This window comes from Malania oleifera, chromosome 11, assembly GCF_029873635.1.
Source record: "Malania oleifera isolate guangnan ecotype guangnan chromosome 11, ASM2987363v1, whole genome shotgun sequence".
Classification (NCBI taxonomy): Eukaryota; Viridiplantae; Streptophyta; class Magnoliopsida; order Santalales; family Ximeniaceae; genus Malania; species Malania oleifera.
This window is the reverse complement of record NC_080427.1, coordinates 33868707-33880714: the sequence shown is the minus strand read 5'-3', so window position 1 is coordinate 33880714 and position 12008 is coordinate 33868707. Positions and strand designations below refer to the sequence as shown.

Here is a 12008-nt window from a genome sequence, read left to right as displayed (position 1 = left end):
ATTTAGAAATGTTTAATAAGACCTCCAAACGAGGGGATTTTGTTTAATAAACTCCTTTTAAAGCTAATACAGGCGAGGCTTAAAATATCTCATTGCCCTTTTTTAAATCATAGAGACACATGCAGGCAAAAACTAGGGAAAAATGTCAAATTATAAGTAAAGGATTTTTAAAAACATCCCCATATTTTCAAGATATTTATAGAATTTTGTTGAATTTGTTCAATATTTTTCTAAATTTTTCTGTGATTTTAAAATATTTTTTCTCATTTATTTTGGCTCAAAACAACCAAATTTTTTTTCTATTTTTCTTAGCTTCAAAATATTTTTCTTGATTTTTCTAAATTTTTCTTATTTTTTTAGAATTTTTTATTATTTTTCAATTAGAAAATTATTTAAAAATTAAATTAATAAAATGAAATAAATAAATAAATAAAAATGCTTCGAAAACAGATCAATTTAACCAGTTTGAACCGGTTCAATCGGTCAGGAAGTGGGAGCCACGTGTCAACCCAAAATGGTGACACATGAAAATTTTATTTTTAAAATTTATTATAATAGGGTGACGTCACACATGACGTCATCTTGCCACATGACAGCTTCTAAGTGGCTCTAGACGTATAACAAGGATTGCTGACATGGTAGAAATCCAATCGTCTAGAGAAAACACAAATCTGACGGCCGAAATTGTGAGCGGCGACATGTGTCCCACTTATTTTATATTATTATTATTATTTGCTAGAGGATGATGTCAGCATGATGTCACCCCTACCACATGGCAGCTTCTGAGTGGCTCAAAGGAAGTAACATGAATTGCTGACGTAACAACAATCTAACCGTCCAAAGAAACACATATTGGACAGTTTAGATAAGGCCACATCGCTTGAAAAAAAAAAAATGGAGCAAAATGTGTCACATGTCATCATGTGATGGTCACATGTGGCCCACTAACCCCTCATATAAAAACATTTTTTCTCTCTCCTCTCTCATTTTTTCTCAGTTCTTTCTTCTTTCTTCTCTAATCTCCCTTTCTCACTCTCCATACAAATTTATACTTAAACCCAAAAATACATGATTTCAAACACTATCTTAGTGTTGTCTCTCACCTCTTGTAATAAGAGAGTCCAAAAGAACCAAATTATTTGTGAGTGTAGCGCCTCAAACCCGGTGGGGCCTAGAGTACTATCCTGTCTACACATATTTCTGATACCATACTGTAGTAACCCGTAATCCCGCAATGAGTACCGGGTCACCTGTCCATATCTCAAACAAAACATGCAGCAGAAACATATACAAAAACCCTGAATACAATATCAGAGTTCTAGATCCATCATATCATATAGACACGTCTCCCTAAAAACTAATTAATACTGCAGCCTAAGGTAATACGAAACATATCCATATACATATACATATACATATACGTACTAGTGTCTCACCAGCACTATCTTCAAACCTCACTAACTAATCCTGTCTGGAGCTCTCTAAACTCGGCTCCCTGAATTTCTTGAAATGTTAAAAGATTATAGGAGTGAAACACCTCTTAGTAAGACGGAATATATTATTTTCAGTATGTGGTAACATGAGTTCTGGTGTAGCATAACTTATAACCTTTAAGTAACTAATTTTAACTGGTAAATCATGTAAATCTGTACTCATATATACATATATATTTAGAAACATACATGTTTTTCTACATAAACATACTTTATCATAATAAGTTTCTCTGTGTACGTAAATCGTTTGATATATCTATACATAAAACTTTCCCTAGGACATTCATATATCTCGTCATGTAATAACCCCACATGACCAAGTTATGCGGCCCGTAGGCTGGACTTAACAATGGCTGACCTACCATGTTAAGTCAAACATAAAAGTCTTTAAGTACGATTGCTCACCCAACCTGGTCCGGACCCATCCTGCTCTCCGTAACACTTCACGGGCCAATTGACTATCTAACACCAACACTCTATCTGAGAAGTGTGATTGCACTAATTGATCTGTATACCCAGTGTGGTTCGAACCCATCCTGTTCTTTGTAACACTTCTCGCACCAAACACAGGGAGGTTACACTGTCGTATCTTGCTAGCTAGCTACCGTATCGTGCTCTGAACATAATTAATCCATTAGGGTTTTGATATCATATAATACAATTTTTTAAACATGGTAAAAAATCAAGCAACTTGAGAGGTTTGGTTGATTAAAGCTCAACGACGGTCGATCGAACTAACTCATCAATTTTGAATTGTTTTCCAAGTTCGGTTTGCTATGGGAAACAGTCAGTGACCGATCAGAGGCAATTTCCAAAACCTTCGAGGTTCGGTCGCCTTTCCATCGATTCGGTTTGCCGAACTTCATAATTCAGTCGCCCGGGGTAATTTTGAACTTAGAGTTCGGGCGGCCGAGGAAGGTGGAAGATGTCATTGTCAAGGTTCGGTCAACCATGGGCGGTACGTTCACTTTTGGTTCGATCGACCAAGCCAAGTCAACACTTTGACTTTATGGCCGGTCAGTCTACCGAGGCATTGACAACGTCAATAGGTTGGTCGACCGAAGCCCTTTGAAAAATATTTCCTCTTCTTTTGACCTTATGTGATTTTATCCCTATTTGTATATGTTTGCAATTAGTCTCAAAGGATTGAGTCATGATGTGTCCTATGGTCAATCATGGCTTTAAGAGTTAATCCCAAAAATCCAATGTTGGTTGACTGATCCCTAAGGTCATTTTATGGTCTTTGAGCTTATACATCCTATCATGCATGTAATGTAATTATTACAAACCATATTATTACAGACTCAAATAATAAATGCATTACACTACAACTTGAAACAAAATTCTTCATGCTCTGCTCCTTTGAAATTTCATGGGTTGTGTCGAATGGTGTGCACATTTAAGTACTTTTCGACTTCTATTTTTCATCTGTCATCCGTGCTTAGAAAATTAAACATGTTCATACACTTAGCACACATATGAGATACTATGATTTGTCATAATCAAAACAGGGATCGGACTAAAAAAGTCAATACCAATCGATGAATCCACTCCGATTAAAATGTTCAGAAGCGGAGCTAGGACCAAGATATGATGGTCGGTTTTCAATCCGACTGAGAAATGCTAAGAAATTGAAGAGAGAGAGAGAGAGAGAGAGAGAGAGAGAGAGAGAGAGAGAGAGAGAGAGAGAGAGAGAGAGAGTTTCGGCTGAAGGGTCTCTGTTCAATTGAAATGTGAAAAGTAACTTTCCTGATTTTTCAGGAAAGTTATATATATATATATATATATATATATTTATTCCAATAAATTTATATTATCATTATAATACTATTCATTTTATTTGTTTACTTAATTAATTAATTAAATATAATATTATTTTATTTTTAATTTAATTTAATTATTATTATTATTTTAGAATTACGCTTACACACATATTATTTTTGGAATCGTTACACTAATTATACTATTTAGAAACTCTATCTATCTATATATATATATATATATATATATATATATATATATATTGTTTTTTTTTAACTTTTTGAAATAGAGTTTCTTTTTTAGATTCAAATTTTAACATATCTAAAATAGATTTTATAAATTTTATTTTTATCTAATTTTAGCTGAGTTTATCATTTTATATCTATTATTTAACTTTTAAAATATATTTTTTTCAAAAGATAAGCATATTTATGTTAATAAAATGATTTGCGCTATCCATACGTCTATATATAATATAGATTTTATAGAAATTTACTTTTTAAAGAAGGATATTTTTTACCATAAATTGATTTAAAATTATATATATTTTAAGAATTTTTACTATTTTTTTTTCAAAAAATAAGGATATTTTAATATACAAAACAATTAATAATATTGGTAATTTTATATATAATATAAATAAATATGCGCGAGTCAAAAGCGACTTAAGTTTGTGAATACTAATTCAATTATACACAGAATATTTTTGTCAGAACTGTCATATTATATGAATTCATTTGCCGCTATTAAAAAATGATCTCTGTTCCCTTTTACCTATCATTAGTATTTATGATTGTGTTGCATTAAATTATGGTCAATTTTAGTGATAAATTCATATTTGAAAATGTACGAAATTTATTTTTCAAAATCATAAAAATTTATGACAACTTTTCTTTTTCGAAGATCATTCAATTGCAAACATTATTTAACACTGAATTAAAAAGTGTTATTTTCCTCTTATACAAATAATACATTCAACATATAATTTTAGGATTAATTAGATAATAAAATAGTTTTTATTTCTATTAATAGTGTTTTAGGATTTAAGCCTTGTTTTTAATTTGTATGCATTGTTTAAACTTTTGAATAACTTTATTATTTAAAAAATAATAAATAAATAAAACAATTTCCACACCATTTTGAATTCATTTTTGTAATTTGGAGCAAAGCGCAGGGCCATAATACATACCGAACAAAACTACAAAAGCAATTAAGCGAGGGCTTTTTGTGCAAGCCAACGCTCCAATGCGCTTCAAAACATAAAACCTTGGGAGTTTCCCTGCTGTGGCCACTGCAAAATTTCTAAGTTTTCTGGGAAGCCAATCATCTTTCCATCTGGGTTCCTATCTATCTCGGATTTCTCCCCGCAGAAGCTCAATTTTCAGTTTTTGCAGGTTTCTGTGCTAAACCCCGTCTTTGCCATGATTCTCTTGTCCCCTAATCAGAGCTTATTCGTTTTTTTTTTTTTGAAGTTTCTTGATTTCTGGGCGTGATGATGGGGGGTTGGAGGCGGCCGAAGGACGAATATAATCACCTAGAAGTTCAGAAGACAAGATCAAATTCCAGAAAACCGCCTCTGAGTATGTATTTCTAGTTTCTGGTTTTTATCAATTATTTTTTGTGTTTTTTATTTGTGAAGATGATAGAGAGTTTGGGAATTTATTAACTTAGAGGTGGTTTAATTTCATTTGGTTTTTGGCCTGCAAAAAACTGGTGTTTATGAGATTTTATGAACTTCTAAATGGCTTCTGCTATTTATAATTTTCCGTATGTTTGTTTACTTCTATTTTCATATTTCCCATTTGTTTGTTTGTAATTCTATACTTGATAAAATTTATCTTACTAGGATTGGATGATAGAGGATAGCGCTCTATCATGTCTTAGAATTTTCTACTTTTAGGGTTTGGGTACTTTGGGAGCCTTCTCAGGAGCGGAATTCTCTGTTTGGATTTAGCATGATGGTTTTTTTTTTTTTCTTGAGTTCTTAATAACTTTATATTTTTGTAATAAAGTTAGATATTAGCATATTTCTGTTGGGTTTTGCAGTGAGGAAAGTGGGTTCTGGTAGGGTTTTTATTATTCCATTTTGTTGACTGGTTTGTGGTTGATCAATACATGAATATGCTTGAAATGGTGGTCACAGTTCTCATCATATATCACCACTTTTCTACTTTTGAAATGTTGTAGTCTCATAATTTTCCTCAAGTTGGAGTTCCAAATTGGTTTGTTATGAACTTGTGTGTGGTAAGCAAGTTAGTCGGGAAGACCTGTTCAAATATCTGTTTCTATCCCAAATATGGGAAACCCTAGAGATGCAAATGTTCAAACATTAAATACAAAGCTGTGGCATGCAAGTTCTGGAAAGACAGGGAATGACAGATGGACTTTTCCAATGATATGAATTCATAAATTCGGAAATGCCGCGAAAAGAGAACTTTTAAGTCCCACATGACTTGCAGTTTTAACGTATTGCCATTGGTTTTTTGCGGTCTCTCGTCCATTGCTAATTGTTGCTTATGTGTCACCACAGGTTACTTTAATCGTCGTCGTTTTTTTTTCAGTCACTTGTCTCATCTGTTGCTAATTGTTGCTCATGCGTCACCACTGATTACGTTTATTGCCATTGTTTTTTTCGGTCACTTGTCGCATTTGTTGCTAAATGTTGCTTGTGTGTTACCACTGGTTACGTTTATCTCCATTGTTTTTTTATGTTTTTCCATCACTTGTCTCATCCTTTGCTAATTGTCACTCATGCATTACCACTGGTTTAATTGACATGTTTATGAATTGTTTACCATTTCCATTTGTATTTTAGTTGCATTGTTTACAGCTTCTGGTGGTGATGCTTCTATTTCCAATTTTGGAAATCAGGCTTTTAATTTATATATTTGATTTTAGTACAGTGGTTGTTTTTGCATGAGGAATTGAACACATAATTTATTCTAATGGCCAGGTCATTGGCAGGCCACCGTGCCTTCATGGGAGAAAAAATTTTGTTATTCTGTCGGTGCAGTTCCATGGCGTAAAGTCCTAGAAACCAAAAAGCTTATGTACCTATATGAAAATGTAGTTAAGTGGAATGACTCTGCAGGTGAAGAAGCTTTCCACAATGCCAAAAATAGATTTTGGGCAGAGATGAATGGCCTTTCGTGTGACATATCTTTGCCAGATCCAGATATCTATATTGATGTTATTGATTGGAACTGTGACATTGATCCGGAGCTGTTACTAGACCTAGAACGGGAACCTGCAATTCCTGTCAAGGGGGATAATGACGAAGATGTTGTGATTCTAGGTCATCCTCTTCTCTTGAATCATTCTTTCTCGTGCACTGGATGGGGTGATGCTGAAGATGATTTGAGAAAAGTCACAAACTCTTCTGGTAATGAAATTGGGGATTGTCAAGCCAATGCATGTGATGATGAAAATCCTTGGGAAAGTGGTTTTGCTCAAAGGAACGAAGCTGAAAATGGATGGGGAAACTGTTGGAATAATTCAATGGGCTTGAACACATGGGAGAACAATCTTCATGCATCTGAGAATTTTGAGGTTAGAAGAGATGATGGAGATTGGAATATGTGGAATGGTAATGGCAGGAAAACAGAAGGCACTGGTTGGTACAGGTCTAGATATAAAACACTGAAGTCTTTTGGTGATGAAAATCAGGCAGATTGTGGGGAAAAGAATGGAAGATGGAGGAAGAGGGTCAACTTTGCTTATGAAAGGCCATCCATGGAAAGAAAGCCTGGTTCAAGACAGGGAAACTCTATGAATTCTTGTGGACGAGGAAGTCATCGCAGATCACGCAACACCAGGAATTCATGGGATTGGGAGAAACAATGTTCTTAGAAGTTCAGCTAGTATTTTGTTTTCTCTACTCTGTTAGTAACTCCTTCTGTTCTGGTCGTGCCCGGGTATTGTATGTAGTACATAATATAGTGTTGGCGAAGTTCTTATGTTATTTGTTCAATTGCCCTGTAATTTTTTTGTTCACTTCGAGAGCGTTTCCTGTTCGAATTCCGAACATGAATTGTGCCATCAAGAGGGTTTGTTTTGTTTTGCTAGTCAATTCGTTGGTAAGGTTCTCATAATCCTTTGCGGTCTTTCTTTGTATTGGATGGGTCTCTGAATATCAATCAAGGTTAGTAATGTTTATGATTTAGCACTGCCAGCTTACTTGAGTCAAGTGTGTGGATGTATGGTGCTTTTTTTGTCTTCTTTATTATTATTTTTATGAGGCCTGACCTTTTCTAAGGTTCGGCGAAAAAACACGGACCTTTGTTGAGATTTTAAAAATTCTAATGATTCCTTTTAAACATTTTATAGACCTCCTTGAGGTTTGTCAAAAAGACACCATCATTGGGTTATAAATGTTTTAAAAATCAAAACTGAGAGGATGTTTGTGGAATTTTTTAAACCTCAAGGAAGTCCATGAGATTTTTGAAATTTTAGGTAAAGTTTTTGTCCTTTTGTTAAACTTTAATGGGATGTCAGCACCTTTTGCTTTATCATACATTTTGAAGGCTTTCAATTAGTGAGTGAAGAGTTTGATATTTGTTAAATTTGCTTGAAGAAGTAAATTCCAATTTTGGAATGGATTTGTTGCTTGTGCTGATTTTTCTTCAAAAACCAAAAAAATCTGTGGACCTTGTTGGCCTATTGTGCTGATAGAATCAACAAAATAATTATTAGCAGCTTTTTGTAGTACAGTTCTTATTTTAGTTTACCATTTTTTTTCCTTGTTCTTTGGGGAAATCTTAGGAGTTTATTGATATTATTGTTGTTTCTTTCTTAAATAAAGTGGTGATAGAGTGAGTTTGCATTGGGGGTTTTTTGTTTTAGCTGTTGGGAAATAAATGAAACTTAGATTCTGGTCTTTCACTTGTCAGAGTACTTTAATTATTTTTGGAATTAATTATTTAAGAAAACAAAATTAGGAAAAAAATTCTTTTAAATTTAGAGAAATGAAATTAAAATATATTTATTTTTTAAAAATTTTAAGAATAATTATTTAAGAAATATCCAATTTCCATGTTAACATATAGCAAAATTGTTTTATGTACAATCGAATTGTTATCAGGAAAATTCGAGTTCCTCCACTAACAAAGATATGAACAATGGTGGTTGTCATTGTTCGAGTCTCTCTTATTAAAGAGAGGTTTCTCGGTCTACTGCTGAGCCCCTAAAAGGGATTTAGATCCCATTGATTATGAAAAAGAAGTACTATATTGATTTCGAAAAATATAATTATTAAGTGAATTAATTATCAGATAATCTTACATTTTATTATAATAGCTTTAATGTATTTTTTTTTTCATTTTAATTCATTCAATTTTCAACTTTATTTTTAAAGTTCAATTTTATAAGCTTTATTTATAATATCATTAAATTGATTCACCTTTAATCGTAAACATTTATGGCGGTTGAAGGATGATGTGCTAAGTCATTCTTATTTGATCCATAAATAAAAATGAACATGCATTAATCACGTTTTAAGTTTATTCCATATTTTTAATTTTGAAAATATAATTAAGTATATGGTCTCAGCTTTTACTTTTTGTTTCTAATTTAGTAGCGATTTATGGTCAACCATTACAAGAAAGAGTCCCTAAAAATTATTTAGTCACTCCTTTTTTTCTCTTTTTTTGTTCCACATTATTTCATTTTCTTTACGAAGCATCTATGGAGGGGCCATAGTGGAGCTCGACCGGTCAACCTTATCGTTCAATCTCATTAAGTAAAATTTAGTTAAATGGGGAGGGAAAAAGGACAATAAGCAACAAAGGCTTTTCTAAGAATGTTTCTTGTCGACAACAACTCACAGAGTAAGCTATTTTTGTAAGTGCCAAATGATCGTAGAGACAAGATTGTTATGCTTTTTTATACTACTATATTAGGGGTTTTAAAAATATTTTTTACTAAAATTGGTGCGTTTTGAAATGAAATACAAAACGGGAATGTTTGCATTGTCACCATGCCCAATTGGACTTTTAGGAGGAAGGAAAATTGTGGGTTCGACCTTCAAAATTTATTTTGGAATATTGTGAGTTAAACCTACTAGCTCTCTTAATTGCGACAAAAAGATATAAAAAAAAAAATGTATAGCTCAATCAAAGATTAACATTGTCAATATTAGCTCGAAACAAATTAGCGTTTGACTGACTAACACATTTTCAATGATAGATGGTACAAGTTTTTTACTTTCATTTTTCCTCAAAGCATATTTTAAGCCCATTGCCCATCTCGTCATCTCCTATATTTTGAAAACTAGATTAGAACTATAGCTAGACTAGTCAAATTAGAATAAGATCAATCTCTAAATTAAGTTCGGCAAAGTCGGTTAAAATCAACCAAAACTTAATTAAATTGGTCAAAATTAATTAAAAATTTTAAAAATTATGATGACGTTATCAGAATACTTCAATGTTCATAATTTATTGTGCCCACCATATCCATTATTATTATTATTATTCTATATTACCATGAATTATATAATTGAAGAAATTTTACCTACTCAACATAAGTCTGACCCATTATATTAAGTGTTGTTATTGGATGATAAGACTTGATGAGGACTACACAAAAATTTTATCTTTTTTTATTTTTTTCTTTTTACTTAAAATAAAATCTATTGTACAAACCGAGCTTAATTTCTTCGCCACAAAGCTTTTAGGCTCTCTTTAAAACTTGGGAAATATTCAAAAAAGGAAAGGAAAATATCAAGGAACCCGCTTTTTCATGGTTGATTATGAAAAAAAAAGTGTGAAATAAAATAAAAAATATACCAAATTTATAAATAAAATTTTTGTTTTACACATCATTATCATTTTGTTTTTCTTAATTTTTAGCCGTATTAATATAATTTTTCATTTTTGATAGTATTTAATATAGAATGAAAATATAAAGGAAAATGAGTTTTTTTCCTTATTTTTCTTCCCTTTTTTTTTCTCTTGAGCAAAATCCTTGATCCAAATGGACCCATAGGATTAATTTATACCTTAATTTTGATTGGAAAAGGAAAGAAAGTGTTAGGACCGGAAGAGCCCATGCATGGGCTTGATACACATGGATGAGCACCAACTTGACCCAAAAGCTTAAGCCTATTTGGTCTTGGGCCCAACCATGTATATAAGCACCCATAATCCACTCTAATTTTCCAATGTGGGACAAGTTCACAAGTGGAATTCTCAACAATTTATCCCTCACTTGTGAGTTTTAATTGCCTCCCCTTGAACGAAAATCATCTCCCTTCTGGTAGTAAGCCCAATTCTCCAACAGTTGCTCAAGTAAGTTTTACCACTAGCGTTTTACCACTAGCATCTTACGTGCGTCAGATTGCATTTCACGTGCCTCTAAACCAATCATACCTCTCACGTCTTGACCGTATTTGGATCCATCTGTAACCTAGATAATCCTTATTGGCCTCAGCCACACACTTGGTCCTCCAACTGTTAGCACGTCGGGAGAATTAGCTTCCTGTCTCGACTTTTACAATGTCGCTCACCTAGAGTTACGAACCGTCAGCTCTGATACCACTTGTTAGAACCCTGTGAGCAACAAGAAAATTATGAACACCAAAAATTTATATGGTTCGGTCAATATCGACCCACGTCCATGGAGCACACCTTCACTAAAATCGTCGAAAAAATACAACTATCTTCTTCCTCTCACTCTCTTCCTCCTCTCTTTCTTCTCTCCGCTCTCTATGCATTTCACAACTCACAAGTGGAGTTCTCAGCAGAAAGCACCTTATTTTCCACAATAACGAAACATGAGAAAGTAATTTTTTTAAAAAAAATTATTTCTTTTACCTAAGATTTTTCAAATTTCAAACAAACTTAACTTTCTTAGTTTGTGATTACTTATTAATAAAAATATCTTCATATTTTTTTAATTATAAATAATCTTAAAAAGTAAAAATAGTTTTATTAATAAAAATATCTTCATGTTTTTTGTGTGTTTTCCTTTTATAAATTTTTATTGTATTTTTTTTCACAAGTGTTCATTTAATTTTTATTTATATATGAGTTGATTTGGAGTAGATAGTTTGGTTGAACCACTATTTCTTGGCTTTAGATTCATTGAGGACATGAGTTAGATCTTTTCAATTTAGGTCAAACATCGTTATTAGAGTGGGAATGGGGATCCAATCCTTTGAGGACTTGTTTTATTTAATCAAATTGCCAATTTTTTGAATATCTATAATAAAATTTTATATAATAGAAAATTTCAAGATGATTCATTAATAATCAAAATCCAAAAGTCTCAAGGCACGAGATTCAAACGGGGGAATGAGACTTTAAATAATTAAATGAAAATGAAAAAGAAAAAGCTATAGGAAGTCAAAAGACAGTAGCAACGAGTATAATTCAAGACCTAAATGGAAATGTTAAAATAAATTTTCAAACACCATTGTCTAGAAGCAGAGCCTAGGATCTTCAAAATCAAGTAGACACCTTGAAGAATTAAGCAGGAAAAGTGTTTCAAGTTTACATCAAGCCTAATAAGTATTACAAGCTTAGAGGAGTAAATTTAGAATATGAAATTCCTCACGATTATTATCAAGAAAAATATGAAGGATCGTTCTCACCAACTACCTCAACAACCACAATCCAAATGTTAGATGAAGATCAAGGGAAAAACTTATTAGTCATTAATAAAGAATTTGAGATTAATATGGAAACCTTAAGATTAGACAAGTCTAATAAGAAAAATAGGATGAAATCGCCCCCATGGGCATGGCACGGTGATAAA

General features: G+C 32.5%; 1 protein-coding gene across 1 annotated transcript; it reads left to right on the top strand.

Moving 5' to 3' along the window:
* The first annotated feature begins 4434 nt into the window (after window positions 1-4434).
* LOC131167801 (uncharacterized) lies at window positions 4435-7416 on the top strand. The gene is made up of 3 exons (XM_058126709.1): window positions 4435-4648; window positions 4727-4834; window positions 6208-7416. The coding sequence occupies exons 2-3, from the start codon at window positions 4747-4749 to the stop codon at window positions 7101-7103; spliced, it is 984 nt and encodes a 327-aa protein (XP_057982692.1). The 5' UTR covers window positions 4435-4648; window positions 4727-4746; the 3' UTR covers window positions 7104-7416.
* The last annotated feature ends 4592 nt before the right edge of the window (window positions 7417-12008 follow it).

Coding starts and splice junctions, on each gene's coding strand:
- LOC131167801 (XM_058126709.1), top strand. CDS start 4,747: ATGATGGGGGGTTGGAGGCGGCCGAAGGACGAATATAATCACCTAGAA. Junction 4,835..6,207: donor TTCCAGAAAACCGCCTCTGA/GTATGTATTTCT, acceptor TCTAATGGCCAG/GTCATTGGCAGGCCACCGTG.